General features: G+C 36.8%; 2 protein-coding genes and 1 long non-coding RNA gene across 6 annotated transcripts; all 3 read right to left on the reverse strand.

Annotated features, from left to right (window-relative positions):
• Positions 1-475: 475 nt before the first annotated feature.
• Positions 476-6,067, reverse strand: LOC136245418 (protein NLRC3-like). Of its 4 annotated transcripts, none has more exons than XM_066036942.1 (4): positions 5,996-6,067; positions 3,993-4,327; positions 3,104-3,482; positions 476-2,986 (listed from the first exon to the last, which is right to left on the reverse strand). In XM_066036942.1, exons 3-4 carry the CDS (start codon positions 3,465-3,467, stop codon positions 735-737), a joined length of 2,616 nt encoding a protein of 871 aa, XP_065893014.1. In that variant the 5' UTR covers positions 3,468-3,482; positions 3,993-4,327; positions 5,996-6,067; the 3' UTR covers positions 476-734. The 4 variants fall into 4 exon arrangements, with proteins under 4 accessions (XP_065893014.1, XP_065893015.1, XP_065893013.1 ...); XM_066036943.1 differs by lacking the exon at positions 5,996-6,067 and adding an exon at positions 4,440-5,044; XM_066036941.1 differs by lacking the exon at positions 5,996-6,067 and having other exon boundaries at positions 3,993-5,044.
• A 2,019-nt stretch (positions 6,068-8,086) lies between these two features.
• Positions 8,087-9,040, reverse strand: LOC136245265 (TNF receptor-associated factor 4-like). Its single transcript, XM_066036755.1, has one exon. It carries the CDS (start codon positions 9,038-9,040, stop codon positions 8,087-8,089), a length of 954 nt encoding a protein of 317 aa, XP_065892827.1.
• Positions 9,041-10,680: 1,640 nt separating this feature from the next.
• LOC136245420 (uncharacterized) lies at positions 10,681-22,430 on the reverse strand. The gene is made up of 4 exons (XR_010695850.1): positions 22,266-22,430; positions 21,710-22,071; positions 19,018-19,163; positions 10,681-10,962 (listed from the first exon to the last, which is right to left on the reverse strand). It is a non-coding gene; the product is annotated as an uncharacterized lncRNA (long non-coding RNA).
• Between the last annotated feature and the right edge of the window lie 303 nt (positions 22,431-22,733).

Genomic DNA, 22,733 nt, shown 5'->3' on the forward strand with positions numbered 1-22,733 from the left:
CACAAGTGCTGAAGATCTGTAGGACACCTGGTCCTATAGTCTGTTTAAAATTGTTACATTAAATATGTTAAAATAGGTGGAGATATATTGGAGAAAAAAATCCATGACTGGACCTGGGCAGCCTCAAATCTGCAGCCATTCAATTAATGCTCGAAATTTTATCTATAGTTACCTTTAATACTGAGTGGATCATGTGTTCATCTATATAGAATGAGAGATGTAGTACACTCACTGGTGTTCATTGTATTATGTATATATGCATATCACATGTACATACTATAAGCTGATAGGAACCATGAATTGAATACTGGGTTTGAACCCCAGTACATTGTAAATACTGACTCTATAAGAATAAATACATCAACTGAACTTAGGAGAAATTCAAGGGTTGAAATGTCTCAGAGCTTTTCTGACATTTATGCTGGTGATAAGAAGCTGCTGTCTACAGACCTGCTAGTGGCATGGCATGTATAGATAAAATTCACAATTTATTATGAAACATCAGAAACAAAACTCAGATAGCTATTAACACTATAATATACATTCAGTGTGCATATCCTTGATTTAATGCAATCTGTGTATTACTACTACAGGCACACATTCTACACACGTAAAGGTTACAGAGGAACATGAAATGTAAAAAAATACAGTAAAGAAGTGAAAAAAGCTGAAGTGCATAAAATGAAAAAAATAAACAAACAAACAAACAAAAAACAAAACAGCTAATTGTAATTCTACCAAAATGTAACCTCTAACTTTACTGCACATTCATCAATTTCTCTGATTTGTTGAACTTCTTGCACTGAAGGCAAAAGTGCACTCTTTGCTTCTTCTGGATATTCAGGAAGCACAACCTTTTCCAAGGTGGTGTTGAATTGTAAGGCTTTGATAATGCAGTGAGCAGATTCCGAAGTAATCGGATTGTCTCCAATATTCAGTTTTGTTAATGAGGTGTTTTCTTTGAGGGTGGCAGTGATGGTGTTGGTGGCTTCATCAGTAATAACATTGCTAGTGATCCAAAGTTCCTTCAGTTTGTTTCCTACAGCTAATGCAGTAAAAAGATGGTTTGCTGCAGTGGAAGACAACTTTGCATCAGCGATGTGTAGTGACTCTAGCATTGAAGAAGAATCAGACACCATTTTGTAGAACTTCTCATCTTCTCCGATTATATCATTACCATCAATCCACAGAACTTTGACTTTACAGCTTATGACTATGTCACTTATTAGTGGTAATGAGTAGGGTGTAAGACCATTGCAGCCATCTAACCACAGCTTTGTGATAGTAATACCAGCACCAACAAGTCCACGATGTAATATACAAACTCCCTGATCTTGAATAAAACAACGATACAAGTTGATCCCTTCAGCCCATTCCTTATACACTGTGTGGGTAAGAAAGAACGTAATACATTCAAGCTCAGCAAGTGATAGTGTATTGGCAGATAGTTCAATGCTTTTGCCTTGGTTGAAGGTCTCCGTTTCTTCTATGCAGCGGCACAATTCGTGGTCACCAGCTTCATTGAAGCATTTAAAAAGCCAAAACAACTTCAGTTGATCATCAAGAAGTTTTGCAGAGATAATATTATTGTCATGTCCATCAGACAAGAGTTTCTTGAAGGCTGAATGTTGTCCATTAGTAAGTGCTACATAAAAGGCAAACACATTCTGGTAGTGGTTGTTCCAAAAAATTTCATGGAGTATTTTCAGCTCATCTGCTGATGAAAGATGGTATGCAATGTAATGAGCAGCCAAGAATTCTTGAATAGAGAAGTGTGCAAATTTAAACGTCTTTGGTTTCCCTGGTGGGCCATAATGCTCTTCCACTTGTAGAAGTCTATAGCCATATGCTGCTTCTGTAACCTTAATCATATCTGGACAGGCCTCTTCAATCTCATCCTGTGTAAAGGTCATCTTTCTATTAATGATAGACTCAAATGATAATCTTGAAGTCTGTTGAATTATTCTGCTGGCAGGTTCTGGTAGACTGTTTAAGTCAGGAGCAGCACTGTTCATGGAATGACCAAGATTTCCACAAATATTAATGTAAACAAAGTTTTTGTATAGCTCAGCAAAATTTCTGGGAAAGCCATTTCCGTATGAATGCAGAAAAATCAAAATAGCCATGTTGTAAGGCACCTGGCATAGACTGTTAGCTTCAAGATATTGCATAAGTTCTTGGGTCTTCTCTGGTTGTCCTTTCAGTGCCTGTTCAATGTACTGTTTACTAGCATCTTCAGTGAAGCCCCAGATATTTACCTTGACATCAGCTAGTGGTTGCAGTAATTTCGAGGCATGAGGACGAGATGAAATTATGATAGTGCAATTGGGTAACACTTTGCGCTTTAGAATGTCAGCTATCAAACCATTTGTTTGCAAGTCTTCTGGGACTACATCATAGCCATCTAATAGCAGAACCAGATCTTCGCCATCATTTTGAAGCAAACAATTGCTACATGCTGATGCAATTTCTTTGGCTCTTGAATCCCCTTTACAAAGTAACAATAAAAGCTGTTCAACTGTTGTCAACTGTTTGATGATTGGGTCACATAAGCGTACAAAGAGAACTAGCTTGAATCTTTGCAACAGTTTACCTTTTCTCCACTGGAAGACAATTTCTTTTAGCAGAAAAGACTTACCCATACCAGAATCTCCTTCGATTAAAATAAATTGTGGATCATCATTGTCTTCAAGAGAAGCCAAGATCTCTGCAATGTCTTGAGTTGCTTTGCTTGCATTGAAAATCTTTTTGACGTAACTGTTCAGCCTGCAATGTCTTGAATCAGAGTTGCTGCTGGTGGAAAACAAGAGTTTGTCACGATACATTTTAGCTCTTTGAATTGCCATTTCCTTGGTGTAATAATTTTGATGCTGAATCAATACAGGGGTTATAAATTTCTTAGGTGGCCAACTCTCTTTGTCAGCATTTTGCTGGCTGTCATTTAGGAGATGCAATCTGTTGGAAAGCAAAGTAATCGCATCATTCCCTACAAAATAAAAATAAAAATTTTAATGTAACCTGTATATGATTGGATTAATACACAGTTCAATGAGGAATACATGCATCCACATCTGCCTACAGCTATTAACACACATGTACCTACCACTGACATCATCAACAGTTTTAGCAGAATATGTGACTTGATCTACCACAGTACTGGTAATCTCTTGAATGTTTAGCCTGATTTGGTTGGCTAATCTCTTTGCTGCAATATTCTGACTTTCCTCCATTAGCTCAAGGAGCTTCACGAAGCCAGCATTGTCACCAAGTGTGACAGCTGGTTTAATCACACTGTCCAGAAAATGTTCGGCTTTCCTTGACTGCATAGATAGAGACTTCACCTGATCCTGTAGATCTCCAGGAAGTAAATGTTGTGAACACAATGCTGCTGTGAAGCAACTATCACTCATTGGTAGCAATTCAATCAGATTGAGGTAGAACACTTTAAATACTTCAGTTGCTGACATTTCTCCTTAATGAAGCTACAATAAATTGGAGCCAGTAATGCATGCAACATGATTGTAAAACCTACAGTATGTACATATCTGTAGTTATACACTATAGTCCATCTGTCACACTTAACACTTATAATGTACATGGCTACATAGCTGTATACTCACCTTATGAATCTTAGGAGCTCAAAATCAGTAGCAGATTATTTGCTATATTGAGCAGCTTTATCAATAGTAAGTAAAGTTTGTTAATTGTAAGCAGTGTTGCTTTATAGTGGCACAATATTTAGGGAGTGTCCCTATGTGTAATCATGATGTAAGCAGCATGTGTGCTAATGTCATTATTTATTGCTTACTCATCATAATAAATTGTAGTGACATATCCAGAGACAATTATAATCTTTTTTAAATCCCCAGTGAAAATGTCAGGCAAACTAAAGCTTTACCTGACATTGATACACTGCTGCTTTACACAATTTGGCATTCAGGGAATACATCAATAGATTTACTTAAGCTTAGTATGTATAGTTCGCTACTTACTTATGCACTAAAAAAACTATACAACTTTGGACTACTTCCTTGCATTTTGATCTAACACTTTGTCTGGCAGGTTCCATTGTGGTCAGCCATGCATGATGTTTGCCTGACAAATGGCCTGTGTCAGGTAGTAATAGTTGACTCCGGACATATAGCCATACAGCTACTGATAAATAATGTTGTATTAACTCAACAACACATTGTATTATGTCATGCATACATGTATCTATTAGTTACAGTATACAAATCAGAGCCTAACATGTCCATGTATGTATAAACTGGCCATAGTTAATTGTCTGCATTCTGGTCAGGATCTCTTGAATTACCACAGTTAGCACCTATAGAAGGAAACTGACAAGTATATAACTATAGTGAAATAGAAAAATGGCTCCAGTGAAGTTTAATTATTGGTGCTGTTACTATGCCAATTAATGCTATTGATAACCTTACCCCATTTAATTATACCATACTGGCCTCTAGATATAGGAAAAGTTATAAACACTGTTCTCAAGACACAACTTTGTATGTTGCACTGTTTATAATTAATGGGTGGTTTCATGGTTATGATTGTGGTTTGATGATAATAAAATGCTCAATACTTGGGGGAACTTCTATCCATGTGCATGGAATTACTGTATTAGGGTAAGGATGTCATGTGTTTGCAAATAAATTGAATTCATGACAACAAATTTGTAAGGGGATTGTTTTGGGGATTGATATAGGTTGCATCATTGCAAAAAGCTGACATTATGTTATGTTTAACATATAGTAACAACAAAGAACATGGTACAGTATATCACTTCACTATACCCATATCTTATTTGTTCGCTGTTTGCCAACTATATACCAAATGATTTTGTAGCTATACAGCTTAGAATAAGATGCTAGCTGACAGCCAAAAGCAATGTTACAGCTGAATTACAGTAATAGTTTTAATGACCAATTCAGCCATATAATTATATCAATTGTGGCAGCAGATTCTACAATATTATTAAGACTATATGTAACTGCTAAGTCCCATGCATATTAATGTTACCTAAAAATTATTATTCTTTATATAATATACATAATTATATATTAATTCATATATGCATGATCAAGACATGATCATGGCACACAACTGAGCAACACCTGTCTATAGCATTTCACATGTATAAGGTATTGCTAATAATTAAACATTCTACATCTACATATAGTGGTTAATAATAAGACCAAAGCCAGCTTTTTATTGCCTATATTATTCAAAATCCCAAAACAATCCCCTTTGTTGTTATTTCATCATGACAATGGTAAACCCAGCAATTACTGTTAACCACATGTGGTCAGAAAGTTTCCCACTATTGTTTGTTTAAGTTTTGATATATCATCATTGTGGTTACCATCAAAACAATTAGACCACTTGTAAACTAGAAAACAAAACATAGTAAAGTTGAACTTTTGAAGTGTCAAGTGTGAACTAAACACTGCAAAGAAATTAAATCTGGCTGTATGGATAGATCAGAATTTAGGCATTGCATCATTGACAGTTTGGTCAATGTTTCTCATTAGTGGTACATAGTCTAGTACTAGTAAGATTATGGACTTATGAGGCATAGTACTATCATATGTGTGGTTTCTAACATCATTGCGTGCAGCTAGCTACACACAGTTGATATACACATAGCTAAACTACAATTTTGGAAAATCAATTCACAATTTATTAGATAAAATAACTGACGTCTTAAGCACATATTATAGGTATATGTAGCTAAGCTATGGTGCAAATACCTACAGCTATTCTAGTTGCAATTGAGACATTTTAATAGAATATTCACTTTAATATGATAGAATATTGCTATATGTATAAAGTCTAGATAAAACCTACATGACTTTTTATTCTATGCCAAGGGCATCAGAGTAGGTGTAACCAGTAAGGTTGTGGTTTTTAACTGATGAAACCAAAACTGAAGAATGCAGCTACATATTTAATGGCAACAACTGATTGATAGGAATAACACTTATCATACCATGGATTATTCTGTTGGACCTTTGTCAGCACTTGACATATGACTAAAGAATTCTGGTCATCCCACAAATCATCAGACCATTCTTTTAAAAATAATTATTGGTATAAAGACAGTATATTATAAGATAAAATCACACACCATGCAACATTTAGTATGTTTCAACTATTCTTCCTTATGATTCACCATCACATTCTGTGTTAATTATGTCTATTTACATACATGGCTGTACTCCCATTCCACAACGCAAAGCTTGCATAATTATGTGTAGTTTCATTTACCCACAGAATAATGAAACATGAAGACCAGGCTGCAAACTGCATGTTTAACAAGAAATAAATGAAGTGAATACAAGTAAACTATGCACTCTATTGTATATAGATAGCTCTGAAAGTACATCAAGACTAATGTAAAGATTCATCAGGAATTTTTCCTTTGAATTGCTTACAAAAATCTGATCCAAAGGGGAGGCAAGCAGCTGCATCCTTAGCAATCAATTTCAGTCCGTGTCCACCTTACGTAAGTACCTAAACTGAATGACAATAGTCCCTTAATGCTATGCCAGTGATACTATTTGAATACCAAGCTTATTACATGCCAAACAAGGCTCAAGGCCCTGACAAAATTCCTCTGTGTGCTGCAGAAATTGCTTCCCATATTAAAAAGTTATTTGTGAACAGTCCTGACCCTCCCTTCTGACTGCATGGCTTAGCTGCAAATATATCTGTCCTGTGGTATTCATATATTCCATCTCCTTAACATTATCGTGTAGGATATACCAGTTCACTTTATAATATGGATCATGTTCAGCATATAATTAATGCATGGAGTTTGGTCAGGGTGTTTCTGCCAAACACAATTGATCTCACAGGACATATATCTCACCCAATGCATGCATGGATAACAGATTTCAAACTGATGCAATTATTAAGCTTTTGATACTATGCCATGTATGTCTACCAAGCTCCAAACTTATAAAAACTTAGTATGATCAAATTACACAGGGTCATAGCTAGACTTTTATGTAGGTGGGTCCAATAGCTTCAATTCTTTAGATGAAAAGTGTACCTTTATATAAGGTGTGATTCAGGATTACATCAGGGGTATGCGAAGCATGCTGAAGCTAAAGAGGTGCAGGCATGCCTGCCTGAAGGGATACTAAAAAGATTAAATTTGTGATGTTTATTCAGTCACTAAAGCAAAACAAAATTTTATAGGTTCAACTTTTGCTAATACAAAATAAAATTTATATTAAAATTTTATTATACAATCATATAAAATTTTGGACTTTTATACTGAAATTGTGCACCTTTCTTTCAAGAGACCAGCTAGCTAGCTATAGTGCAGCTACTCCAAACAAACACTTAATTGAACAACACTGGGCTAAAAACTATATGTGAAACTTAATGTACGTATATAGAGATACCATTTTGTACTCTCTCTATATAATATGGTTCTTACTTCTTACATTGTACCAGAAATAAAATTCTGTATATACGGCTACCACTTAATATAGCTATACTGCAGTGATTACAAAACGATATGCAATCTGTAACAAAGTTTTGGAGTACTGTATTATAGTGTTGGGGGTATATATCAGTCTTGAATCATTGTTTATACATGAACAATATTATAGAGTGCACTAGCGTATTATGTTGGCAGTGGTTTTTCTTCAAGCAGAAAATATCATGTGTCTTTAACAAATATATAGTGGAAATGTTACAGGTATTTAAATTTTTCCTTGCCAATGCACAAAAAAATTGTTTGGTTATATGGGAAACTCAAAGTTAAAAATCTATAGACACTTATATTAATGTTCTCATATATTTATAATACGTTGTACGCAAACTGACCTGAAAAAAAAAACTAAACAGGATTACAATGAGTAATCAGGATACTATAGTACTTTTCACTACATTATATTCTTGACATGTAACATCTTTGTACGTATATAATTAATGTTCAACTAGTACTACAGTACTTTAGTCTTCCTATCATACATGATCATTTCACACTAGAATAGTACTTCTGAGATTTGTTGTACAATACAAATTACATGAATATCTTAATTATACAGGTCTGTCACAGTACACATTAAAGTTGTTCAAAGAATACTTTAAAGTAAATACAATCATTGTTGATATAGCTACAGGTTGGTGTATAAGAATGAAGCCTTGCTGATGAGATGAAACTTCGAGCTCCCCAAAGTTTTGCCTTATTCCCATGCATTACTTGACCAGTAACATGACGAGGGGTAGCATTGTTGTACACCCAAGTTTTAGTGTGGTGTTCACTATCTCTAACTTGGTTAAGCAACTTAACCACAAACTTTCCCTTCAAAGGCCAAGATAGGATATCATCATTAGGGCCGGACATTAACTGAGTGTAGACGGCCATGTGTGTGCCATGGGGACCACTAACATTAACTACCAGTCTCAACTTGTAACCACCAACATCTGTCAGGAAACCATTACTGTACCAATCTTGATCCCGTCTCTTCTTCCTTGCTATCTGTGTCACCCTGATCACCAATGGTAACACATGAACACCATATGAGCAGTGGCTGGCCTCACTAGATATTTTCAAAGGCCACTGGTTGTATTCTACTACTGATAGTGTGTCTTGTAATGTCTTCTCTTTTTCAACCAACTGAGCGTTTGCTTCTTTCAGAGAACTTTTCAAAATTGCATATTTACTGGCTATCTTATTTATGCATTGCTTAGATAGATCAAGGTGTTTAGACATTGTTCTAACATTGTGGTCTGCCATATCTCTCCGTAGTATAGCAACATCACAGCCCATTTGGAAGTATTCACATTTCACCCTCTCAAGTGGGCAAGCAGCTCTGTGGCTAGCCATTCCCTCACGAAGAATTAGAGCGTCCTGACAGTGATTGGGGCAAGGTAGGGGGAGCTTGGGGCATTCATCCATGTGTCCACTTTCAATGAAATGTTTCTTGCCCACAACATAACACAATTGGCAGTATGCCTCACAGTTCGGACATTCAAATTCCCCATGGAGATCGAAGAGCTTCCGTTGCAGTCTCATACCACATCCATTAGGGCAGGGAACAGGCTCAAATTCACAGCACTTCGCGTGCGCTTCAATGTCGTTTATTTCGCCAGTCCATTCACAACCACTCGATTTGTTCGTACAGTAGACTAGACTTTAAGCCTACGTATTTCTCTGTCCGATAGCTTATTATTGAAGGTTGTCACTCCAGGGGTGGCACAGACGGGGCAAGATACCCTGGATACAGGATTTGCACTTTTCCACTTGTCGAAACACGTTCTGCACACATTGCTACCGCAACAGCCTGTTAGCTGGGGGTCACGAGCTACAGTTAAACACACTTTACACACGAGACCATCTGGTATTGAACACACGAAGTCGTACTCTGGGTCACCACAGTCAGTACTGCAACAGGGACCGGACATCACCTTAGTAACAACAGTGAGGGCGTTGCCGCCTTTTTTTGAACATGTGCTGTCACCTGTTCTCCGAAAACTACCCGTATATTAACATCTCCAGGTGAAGTCGTCATTGTTGAGTCGACAAAATTAGCCGTAGGGGAGTTACCCAGGTAATTACGTATGAGAACAATGCTCTTGCCGTAGTGATGGGTAATTGTGCAGTGATCAGGCCGAGGGCCAGGCGTATACACGTCAGCCAAGCCGCTCCCGGGAATCGAAAAGTTGATGTCGCAGAATCAAGAGACCGTGACTCTGGATTTGAGGAAGAAGACCATCCTTCTGCCACGGCTAAGCCTAAGAAAGCCTGGTTACCAGATGACCAGGTCTTGAACGGCACGCCTGCAGCTTACGACTCCTCCACACAAGAACAAGCCGAGTTGACAATTTGTTTTTAGCAGTAGAAAAGGAAAATTGCCAAGCCATTAAACTCTTGCTTACTGCAGCAGATGTTTCAGTCAATACTAAGAACAAAGGCCTAACACCACTACATGTAGCGGCGAAGCACAATTGTAGGAAAGCAGCTAAAATATTGTTAGAAGAATCTGGTGTCGAAGTAGACATTGAGGACGACAGTAAACGTACACCTTTAGCAGTAGCCGTTCTTAACAAATGTGGTAGTGTTGCTGGCCTTTTGCTACGTAAAGGCAAAGCAGACCCTACACTGGCGTTACACGCAGCAGCAGAAGTTGGTGATTCTAACAGAATGGAGATACTGCTTAAACACAATAGACAGGTTGATCCTAACTCGAGGCCTAACTTCACAAATACTGATGGTGATACACCATTACACATTGCAGCCAGCAAAGGCTACACAGTTGTTATTAGGAAACTGAAAGAATTTGATGCTAGCTTGGATTTGAGAAATAAAAACAACTTAACACCAGCGGAAGTGGCAAAAAATGATAAAGTTGCAAAGTTACTGCGAAGTAAACAAGCAGATTCTAAACACTGAGTCCTTGGATCAGCATAAAACAATCCGATCACTTATTATACACTGGATAACACAATAGCACATGTGTCTTTTTATATCAAGTGATGACTTATGTATACCATGTATTGTACGGTGACACTATCGTGACTATGTAAAAATATTTTTAATGCATTAATTTTATTACACATTCACTTTTCATGTTTCAGCTGGTAAATTTACTATAGAAAATGAAGCAAGCCATGCATGCAGTTAAAATTGTTGCAACCATTCATCATCATACCCTATATATGCTAATGCAATTCACATTTTTTGGCACCACCCACTAGTGTGAGTAATGAACTGTTTACTTATCAGATATTGTACATGACAGATATAGACCAGCAACAACAATATATCCTTGAAAATTGTACTATGTTGACTTCTAAAGATACATATTTTGTCTCAGTTCCACACATCTTGCAAGAAGTGTTTCTCACTCTGAATGTAGGAGGCTGCTTGATCTTCATCCATGTTCCCCAGATGGCCGTTAGGGCATTGAGCACGTGTCCATCCATGTTACATACATCCTGTTAACAAACAATACTTTGTATCAGAATACAAATATGATTCTTAGTTGTCAGTCAGCTAATGAAAAGTATAATGTTTAGACTATGGCCACCCGAAATAGTAAGTATGGTGATGCATGTAGTGACATTTACAAATCATTTAAGTATGTATGTAATTAAGTTAAGTTTTATGAACTAAAAATACATGCCTCATACCAAAGCATCCAATCCAGACTTCCCTTGTTCATTACATTTATTATCCCTACTTGAATTGAAAATCCATTTTTTCAAGTACGTTCTTGTTTTTATGTACATTTTGGTAATATCAAGAGTCCTCTTATTATGGACTCTTGGTAATACATGTAATAACACAAAATTGTATCTGAACACACACCCTTTTTATCAACACTGAAAGTGAAGTGGCCATTCCATTTCATTTGTAGCTATAAAAACAGTATATGAGAAGTGCCTCTGCAATCAATCCAGTTATAGATAATACAAAAATTATGGACGATTTCTGTGATAATAGTATACCCACAAATCAACACTTATGCAGTATAGTTAAAAAGAAATGACACACAAAGGAGGATAAAGGTTAAGTCCATCATGCATTTTAGCATGCTTGAGCATGCATTTTAGGTGTTCAGGCACACCTCAGGCTTAAAGGAGATGAAATCAAGCTAGTATAATGTTAACCATCTATTATGCATGGATGGAGGCATAAGTCAGTCATAAATTTCAGTTACGTAAATACTTTTTTTTAAATCATGGGAACTTGTTGAAAGTGATTCTGAGGGCATCTTTAGGCTTGGTTATGCCTAACCAAGCTGTCATGAAAGTAAGATTTAAGGGTGCCTCAATCTCCATGATCTCTATAACTACTGTATATTGTACTTTGCACAGGAGGATCAAAGTGCTGAAGTGTGCTGTATTTCCATAAAGTATGCTTATCCACATAACTATGCTGTATTTGGTCATGTTTTGCAAAAAAATATATATATATCCAAAAGGTTTTGTGGTAGAATGCTCTGAAGCAGGGTCTACCAGTCAGCCTTCCTGGATCCTGTCTACATGTAATTTAGAGTAATGGATCCGCAGTGTGCTGCTCAGCATATCGGTGTTACACCAATGTGTGCTAGCAGTACTACATACATTGTTGTAGATTATTGTGAGCAAGTTGGCATAATGCCAACCTCAGGAATTCAATTGAATGATGCCTCATCCTGTTTGATGCAACAATGATTCATCTCTTGAGCACGTGCTACATTTGTATGTGAGTATCCTCCTTGATCAGTTGAGATCACAGCTTATGCGCAGCTTGCCTGGTCCTTGAGCAGTCAAGATCACAACTTAAGAACAGCTAATTAGGTGTTCCCCAGGGTGTTTTCTCTTGATTGCTCTGGATCACAGCTTGTTTGTCTTGAGTGATGGCGATCACTGGTGATTACCAGTGATCACAGGTTAGCATAATCAAGCATCCATTCTGGATCCAGTTTGTGATAATGGAATGCAAGTCACCGTGGTTACAATCTAAGCCAACTGTGTTGGTGACAACATGGGATACTGTGGGTTTGCTACTTACATTATGTACGTAAAGTTCTGCTAATTGTGATAGCAGTAGCTACTGGCTACCCAGAATTATAAGCAACCAAAATGTATTTATAACATAACGAACAATGTCTACAAGTCATTGTGGTATTCAATACCACACTAGTGGTTTAGTAGTTATGTGGTAACTGATCATGTGACCACTAATATCACAAATATTATGTGCATGTAAGCAATAGTTGATGGCTACTGAAATTTGTATGTATATATGCACAAATGAATTATATACAACCATGTTACATACTACAGTATAACAATTTGGTTGGTTGGATTGGTCAAGTCTAGAAGAGGTGGGACATGTATGCCTACTTACTTTAATCATTTGGTAATGGTAATGCAAAAATGATGAGATTCACTGGAGTAATCCAGTAAATTAATAATTAGAGCTTCACGTGAGCTTCAACTTTATTTATTAGTTTTTAAAGAGTCGCAGCATTTCTTGACCCGAGGATGACATGGGCGAGGCTATCCACAAACTTAATTACCAAGGCTGCAGGCTGAGGTAATTAATTGTGAGTAGCTAAGCCCACATCATCTGAGGGGCTCTAAAATTCTAAATAGCATAGAAACCAATGTCGGCCTGTTCTAAGTGATTTAGAAAAATTTCCTGAACAATAAAGAGTGAGAGAAAAGTGGCAAACTGTGCATGCCAGCATTGGGATTTATCCTTAGATCATGTCAGTGCTGTAACATTCATAACATTACATGTAGTGCCAGTATTAAGTAGTTACTCTGCCGGGTTGGAATGATGCTTGTCTTGTCCAGAAAGTAAGCTATTAAGAAGCAAACTGTAACATTGAGATTTATCCTTTGAGTTTATAGTGTCAGTACCACACCATCCACACTGTGCCTAGTTTATAGTGTCAGTACCACACCATCCACACTGTGCCATGCAGACATTGGCGTATCGAATGTCTGGACTATCTGAACACTAATGATGCCAGAAAGTAGCCTAACAGTAAGGAGATTTTGTTTTCGGCTTTGCTGATTTTTATTTGATAAATGTAGTAAACAACCACCAGTGAGACCATAGGTTACTGACTATTTAGTAACCCTGCCACTGGTTTCTATTGGGTTAAGTAACCTCAGACATCCAATATCATGTAAACTTTTTCTAAATTGTAATAGAGCACATTCGATCTAATCAGTACAACAAGAGTTTGAAAGATGGTTTAGCCAGGACTCACACTGCACCCAGTATTTGAAAAGACTCTAGCTTACCTCACTAGCTATCCAAATTTGTGTATGAGAAGTAGTAGGCCAGTGTTGGAGAAGAGTACTCGAAAGAGTCACTATGGTTAGCAGATGAAGATGATATAAGGTATCAGGTATCATAGATTAAGTTTTTAGTGAATCCAAAGTACTGAAACTTGCCAGTATGCAAAACAATAAATTGTTTTAAAATTCTCAGTTAGCCATATAAAACCGAATGCATAATTATGATGCTGTATTTGTGTACTATTTAACCATACTCCCATGTACAGTGTAGTACATACTTTTCACCTGATAAAAGAAACTAAGCATATGTATATGCTAAAATATTGTAACACATAATTCATATTGTGAATCATGAAATATGACATAATAAAATTCTATATCGCCCAGCACTATTACACACTAGGAGCAGAGTAGTTTACCAGACCAGATAGACATTGAGAAAGGCTAAAAAAGACCTTGTAAATACATGTGCTATCGCAAAAAGACATAATTATCTAGACTAGAAATAGCTGATAAGAGATGCACAAAGGTTAGGGAGATAACATGTACTATCGCAAAAAGAAATAATTATCTAGACTAGAAATAACTGATAAGAGATGCACAAAAGGTTAGGGAGATGCTCCTAAGCACTCCACCAACCTAACCTGGGTTACCATATCCAGATTTGTAGGGTTGTGGAACAACCTACTGAACAGCCAATGACTAGGCCTAGTGGGTCACCACTGGTTGTCAGCTAACCAGGGTGATGGATTGAGTGTTCAGTCTAACTGAATGGCCCTAGTAAACAGGTATCACACTGAGTACTGCCAGTAGCTACCATACAGTGTAGTAACCTCATTGTACTGGTGTATTATAGGCTGACAGCTGCTGGATGACAGCTACTAAAATAGTGTTTTGATTATGTATTTATAACCTGACCAAAGATATGCAATTTTAATTGTGGGTTTGGACCATAATGCTGTATGTACTTGAATCCACTTGCAGTATATCCATACAAGGATGGCTCAGACTTGTGTTAATCCCTGTTGTTTTTGATGAAGTTGGCAATTCAGTAAATCAGATACAAGCTACGTAGTGTAGTACAAAAATTATTGGCTCAAAGAAACAGTACATCATTGCTCAGTTATTAGCACTTCTTGCAATGCTATACAAAATGTCTCGTACAAAATGTGTAATGTAGCTGTGCTGCTGCCTACGCATGTGTGTGCGCTATAAAATTGACAGGTCCTGGAGTGAATTAAATAATCTATATTTCTAATTGTGCACACCATCATGAGTACAACAGTCAGGTATGATACATACCAAGATAAATTCTCCTCACACATACATACGTAAGTGCACTTGGAGTTGAATAAAATATTTGTGCTGCATAATACCATTCCTGGATCACACTGTGAATAAAAAAAATGCAAGAAGTACTGAAACTGCTGTACTATTATAACTGTCTAGTTTGTACACATATTAGCTATTACAGAAGTAACAAGCACTACACTACACTTACAGTAGATACAATTCACCTGAATGTCACAACATCCCACTCACACAATTGTGAATTAGTTGGAAAGTTCTCCATGACAGGTGAACTCACAGGAAGAATGGCACCAGACATATCATAAAATTAATTTTGTGCCTGAACGCACACCCCAAATATCAATTACTGAAGAAATGAAATGACCATTACACTCCAATTTCAGCTACAGCTAGTTACACAACATTACAAATGAAGAACATTATGAGAACCACCTCTCCAAGCATTCTAGTCTTTACAGATAATAGAGATGATTTTCTGTTATAAATGTGATAGCTGGTGGGAACATGCTACCATGAATTGACACCTTGCACTGTCAGCATATGACATATGTAGGACACAAAGGTTAAGGAAGACAAAGTTAAGTCCATGATGCATGCATTGTACAGTACATACTGCAGTACGCCAGAAGGCATTTCTAACAGTGAAAAGATCTAGTCTGTAGCCACATTGTTATGTCATACGTAGATCTACTGTACACTGATCTGAAGGAATCAGGTAGGTAGGCAATTAGTTTTATCAGACAGCAGGAAATTGCACTGAATAAAAGTTTTTTTGTCACAAAGAAGTCCTTAAAGCAAGCCATAGATAGTATATGAGCATACACTAACAGTTATTGTAACACATGCTTTGAGGTTATGTTATGATGTTCGCACCTTTCTGCAGTAGAGCTGAAACAAACATTCAATTCACTTAGATATTCGCTCGGTTATGCAAGTATTCGTAAGCTTTCAAATAGAAAGTAAATAAACTATAACTGCAATTTTACTTTATTTCTAATTATATTTCCTATTATTTCAGTGGTAAAAGGTAATTGTAGTGTATTTGAAATACTACCTTAGAATTTAAAATAGAGAATTACAAATCAAGTCACGTAAATTAAAAAAATAAAATATTCAAACTATTCGGATTATTCACTCACAATACAATTCAATACTAAATTTGATATTCGTTTCAGCTCTACTCTGCAGGGGTCCAGGTGGGTGGGCTCTATCACTTACAAGGATTCTTAGCCAAGTACTGCATAATAAGTGAATTTTTAATGACAGTATGGTATTACTATAGTTAATAACAAAATATTGCGATATCAATACTCTCAAAATATCGTGATATATCCCTAAAACAATAATATTGCTCAGCCCTACTTGTTTCCCTACATTTTTTTCTATGATCCCTAAAATTCTCAATTTTTTGTTTCTTTACTTTTTTGTAACATTACTATGACTGGTGAACCTGCATATACCACATCAAAGAAAGGATGGCACCAGAGGAATTTTTTTTGATCAAACGCACCCAAATATCAATTACTGACTTGATAGAGGTCATTACACTTCGCTTTTCAGCTATGTACAGTCCGTTACACAACGCTTGCATACATATAAAGTACGCAGCTATAGTACATACAGTGTAAGAAATGCTACTAGCTACCTTTTGCAATAGAGAAAATAGCACATAAAAGTTGTTTATGATTCTTGTGACTGCATTTAAGATCCTGCATGGCAGGACAGGACTAACGGAAAGTTGGAACTTTTGGTATATGATATTAATGTTGCATATGTTGTATAGCTCTGATTATACATGAGTGCATCACAGATCCACAACATACAAAATGATCCAACAGAAATCTTGTGCTAGCTAGCTGTTGTTGCAGTTGTCATATACATTCTTGTTATAAGCAGTCAACTGTGCTGTACTCCTACATATTAGGATGTGTTGGTATAGTGTAGTATGTGTGTGTGCATGCATGTAGTCACTGACCATGTATTACTAATGCCAGAAGGATAAGTTATTGTGGTTAATTTAAATAGGCAGTTAGTTGATGGAACAATGTTTTCAACAAGTTGTGGTCATTGGGGGCTGGGGCTATTTACAAATCGTGGCGAGACAATATGACACCACCCACATATAGTTTTAATTTGAAAGACAAAGCTACTCTACTATACTGTTGTAACTTGATGCTTAGTTATGGAAATATCAATGAGTAAGCTGGTACAAAGTACACACACTATCAGTTATCTAAGGTGGCGCCTATCCTGTTGTACACTGCGCTTAGCTCAAAACAAATTGTCTACAACAAGAAATGGTTATCAGAGATGCTATATGTGATCTTCTAAGGTTGAGAAGTGCTGATAAAGCCTTGAATCTGAGCTTAAAATTAGTCAGCTAACACTACAGTGTGAGGAAAAGAAGAGGTTTGCAGAAATTCCACTGCGATTCCTATCATGAGCCACTATCGTGCAGGGCCACCCAGAGAAATCAAGGGCTCAGGGAAAAGAGTTAAAGTGGAGCCCAAGGAGCAAGGAGGGTTCCACTCTGAATCACAACTTCAGCCTAGCTGTAAGTGGAAGACCCAAAAAAAGGTCATTACATGCTGACAATGACAATAGCTGCCCCTCACCAACTACCAACCATATCTCCTTATTTATAAGCTTGCAACACTGCTCCTCTGAAGAATACTGTGACTGCTCTATTAGAGTATCAAGATCTGACTGCTCTATTAGAGTATATTGATCTTTTAAACAGGTAAAAATTCCCCAACCCCCCCCCCCCCTCCGTAGGTGGCCCTACTACTGTGGTTCATGATAAGACAACTCTGTAATCTCTTAAAACACATTTCATAACAAGTGTGTTCAAACAACATATAAAAATGCACATAATTTGAATCCCATCAACTTCACACATAACCTCCTGAGATCACATAATATCAAACAGTATGGTGGTACTGTTTAGTAGGATTCTCCCCTAAAGTGAACAGTGCCCGCCACATGGTGCTGTTAAAACCATCACAGAAATATCATAAGCGACGAAAATCACAGAATAGTCCTATTTCTCAGTGCTAAAATCAAGTAAACATTTACAGAAGGCCGATAATTGAATTTTTTTTTAATTACTAAAACTGGTCTGCTTGCATGCCTGCCAGCTTGACAACAGTCACAAGGCTGGAGGCCAAACAAAGCAGCACATTCACATCACAGTAACAAACTCAGTTCCTTTCCTAGTTCTGACCTCTATGCCTTGCCCTTTCTTTTATCTTCAATTACATGGTTGTCTTTTTCTTCTTCATGTAACAAAACCATATCAAGGTGCTAAATTTCCATATCAACAGGAACATATTTAGATGCCCAAAACTATTTGAAGCACCTACACTACTGTAAGGGGAGTAAATATATGTAGCTGCCTGCGCTTATAAAACAATTGCATGGTACAACTACGTTCTTAAAAACTCAGAACATGCCACCACTGACACCCTTAATGATCAGAGTATGTCATGACCATGCCTCTTATTAATGATCTGCCTGCAATCAGTCGCAGTTTTAAAACAATAACTAACCATGCATTAATCCATTGCATAGCTCACTTAAGGTAAGTAGCGAGATCAAAATACTCTAATAAAGCAGTCACAGCCACACATGTATAACATAGCTATGTGATCACAATAAAGTTAACAAACTAGCGTACATAATTAACATAAAGTAGGGTTCCAGTGATAAAAAGTAGTGAAGCATATGAATGATGGCAGCTATTACAACATAGCAACGTGGGAAAATCCCTCCTTCGGCATTGAACAGATGGTGGCATTATGCCAATGGAGGGATTTTCCCACATAACTATATAATATGTAGTTGTAATATCTACCATCATTCATGTGTCTTGTTTCACTACTTTTATCACTGAAATTAAATCAATGATTTTTAATTGCGCTGATACAACAAAATTAGTACCTTCATTCTTGGTGACACATCTATCCTTTATGAACCCTCTGAATGGAGCCAGTCCAGTACCTGGTTTATCACAGGACATGTTGAACAATATGGTAGCCTCAGGGTGGACTTGCAGACATAAATAGGAACCACAGAGGAGTCGTCACCTGTGGGAAACAGTTGTAATCAGATTTGTGTATTAATGCTAACTATTATAAATAGCCATTTTTTGGATGTGGCATAAAACACAGCAACCTACTGGTCAAGGATTGGTTCACAGATTTATTTAATTATAGCAAGCTTTTCAGCAAACATACTGGATACAGGTATACGATGTCATAAAGTCTGGCTTATACCATTAATGTCATTTATATCCACTTGTTTAAAGTGGACACAAACAGCATATGGTTTTACTAGATTTTTCCACCATTTTTGATGCTTTTGGTTGCTTAATAGGGTTATGTAACATAATAATATTACTTTTGCAGTAATGAGTAATATAACATGTTACAATGACAGAGTAACAAGTAATATATAACAGATAATGTAACACTTTGACACCTCAGATCAAAGGAATTCTTTATGCTACAAATGTGATGTGGCACACTTACTGCATTCCACAAACTGTACAGCTTTAATGCTTCTTACTATTGAATACTGTAGTAAAATGTATATGAAACCTATATGACCAACATCCACTTTACATTGTGGGCTTCAGTGATCTCCTGTGGCCTACAATTGAGCCTCCTGTGGCTCTCAATTGAGACCAACCGAATCCCACAATCAAAACTGTCTCGTGGTGATAAGGTTTCTTATACATTTTGAAAACCTTACATAGTAAGTACTAGTGTTATAGTAAGAGCTAATATGAAGCTTTGATATAGTAACAATAATGATATATTCAACCACCACAAAGGATCCTGAACAAATGCCAGACCACATTAAAAGCACCCTCAACCACATCAAAGGCATTTAACTTAAAAGTGAATTTAGCAGCTTAAAACTACTGTAAAAGTAACTTGAAAAGGGTTAGAACTACTTTACAAAGCTACTTTGAAGTGTAACATATTAGTTGCAACACTGTAAGTTGTGCATTACCTGATATGTATGCCCTCGGGCATCGTGCGTACATATCAGGCAATGCACCCCCCACAGCGTTACAACCATTACTTACATTCAGAAATTACAAAGAATTACTTCTTTTTAATGTGTATTGTATCTGATTGGTTGCATTTTGGGTCCTGACAGTGCTGGAGACGGCCTTACAGGCAAGAACAAAGAGTGATAGTGTATGGGGAGTGCCCTTGAGACTAAGGCAATACAACAAAGTATGTTTTGAGAGTAAACTACACCAGAGAAACGTGTCCCTTGTAGCAGGCTGGGAACCTGTACTTAGAAGGTTGGACTTATAGTAGGCTAAAACTTATAATGAACAAATATAATATTACTAGTTACAACCCTCAAAGTAATGTGTAACTTGTTACTTTTTTTCTGGGAGAACATATAACTGCAATGTTTTACATATTGTATAGAACTAACAAGTTAACATTTTTTGAGTAATGACCCAAATTCTGTTGGTGTGCACAAGTGTTCAAACATATTTGACAATATAAGAGAAATCCATCTTATCATCAAATGATCTTCTTAAATCAGCTGGTGGATACTCCTTACCAGTTCTCTTGAGTACTCTACTGTGATGTGTATTGAGCTGGAGTGTATCTTTTGGAGTAACAACAATAATATGCACTCAAATACATATTGTATGAGGAAACAATTATCTAAGAACTTTATAGGGTACCAGCACTGATGGTGCTGCACTAACTTCTGGTACCCTGTACCAGTGTCCAGAAGTTACATTACTGTATAGTAGAGACGACAAAGGAGTAGGTGTGGCCCACAAAAAAAACATCACTCAAAAACAAGCCTCAATATTCTCTGTTGATGATGAGGCAGTATTGGTCAGGTAAAACTAAGCCCAAACAAGCTTTCAGATCAACCCAAAACACTTTCAATAAGTTATTATGGATTTTTAAAAAAAATTATTAAATGGAATTTTCTGACTGACTGATGCCTTCAGACATGCATAATTCGATAACGGCTAAGGCTACGGGCTTGATTTTTTCACTGTTTGATGTTGCTTCAGCCCGAAAGGTGCCTTTCGGGTAATTTTGGCATACCGCAGTATGTACAACATATTCTCCATGGATTTACTAGTGTCCTCCGTTGTGTCCCATTCAGTCCTAAAAATTGGAATTTTCAACTAGAGTAGGGACTATAGCACATCGATAAAAAGTACTGGAGTAGTGCATGATATTAATTCACAGTAAAACAATAAGAAGTGTTATATCCCTACTGTACATTTCCATTATGGTATCTTGAGCACAGTGGGGATATAACACTTCTTATTGTTTTACTGTGATTTAATATCACGCACTACTCCAACTTGTTTCAGTACTTTTATCGATGTGCTATGGTCCCTACTCTAGTTGAAAATTCCAATTTTTGTGTGCTTGTATAACTAATGAGTAATTGTGTAATTACAGTCTATAATATTTACACGTATTTAAAAAAAATATTTTGAAAAGGATCAACATTAAGATGCAGGACTGAAGTTTGTCGATGAATCCCAAAGACCACCAGCTTCTAAGGGCTACTATCCAAGTAAGATTCATACCCTATATAAATACTATAATACACACGTGCAATCACTTACACATGGGCCAATATATCACTACTTCCTCCATACACACACACTATACACCTTTCCTTCACTTTCATCAGTAGGAACACTGTGATGTTGTTGAGGTATTGTTAGTCTTTTTCATTGGAGTAGTATTCCGGTAACTCCTTCAATACAGTGTACATTACTCCTGACTAAGCTGGTGATGTCAGTGTAGTGAAGTAGGGCGTGGTAGTATTTGGTGGAGGTGCTTCTTGATCTGAGTGAGGTGAATAGATATGTATGTGCGTCTGTGCACACACACACACACGCCATCCTTGTTCATTAGGTTCACTTCTAGTAGTTCTTCAATCTAAAGTCCAAATCATTCTCAGTATAAATGGCAACATGATCACCTGTAATGGATACCACCAGTAACAAGTGACACAAGTAACTATACCATAGTATGGATAACTACTGAAAATATGTAGGTACATGTTAAGTAGCCATAAAATTCCATACAGACCTCAATAGTATAAAAAATCTCATAAATTGCATTGTATAAGGTACTACAAACAATACCAGTACTATGAACACACTAGTTGCTCACCTGATGTCACTACTGGTAATGTTCATCTCAATGTACATACAGGACTGGTCACCACTAGACTTGCATAACAAGAGTTGTCACAAAACAGATACATGTAGATATGCTATTACAGCTAGAAAAGACGACAGAGATGTAGCCAGGATTGTAACCAGACTAGTTTTGATATAGTAACAATTGAAGGGGTCAGTGGAAAAGGTGGTCATGTGCCATTTCAGATCATCAATTTTTAAAAATTGGAATGGATTGTTTTAGCCATATGAATAATGTTGTCACTAAGTAAACATCAGAATTTAAAAATACATGGCAGTCTCAAATAAATTTTTACCAAATATTACAGTAGTTCAATAATGTCCCAAAGTTCTGTTTAATGCCCACCATATGGTCACCTAAATTTTCAAATGGCACTTGTCCCCTTTTGCCGTTGACCCCTTCAATTGTGGAAGCAGCTGATAGGACAAATCAAAAGAT

The sequence above is a fragment of the Dysidea avara genome, chromosome 15 (assembly GCF_963678975.1).
Source record: "Dysidea avara chromosome 15, odDysAvar1.4, whole genome shotgun sequence".
Taxonomy (NCBI): domain Eukaryota; kingdom Metazoa; phylum Porifera; class Demospongiae; order Dictyoceratida; family Dysideidae; genus Dysidea; species Dysidea avara.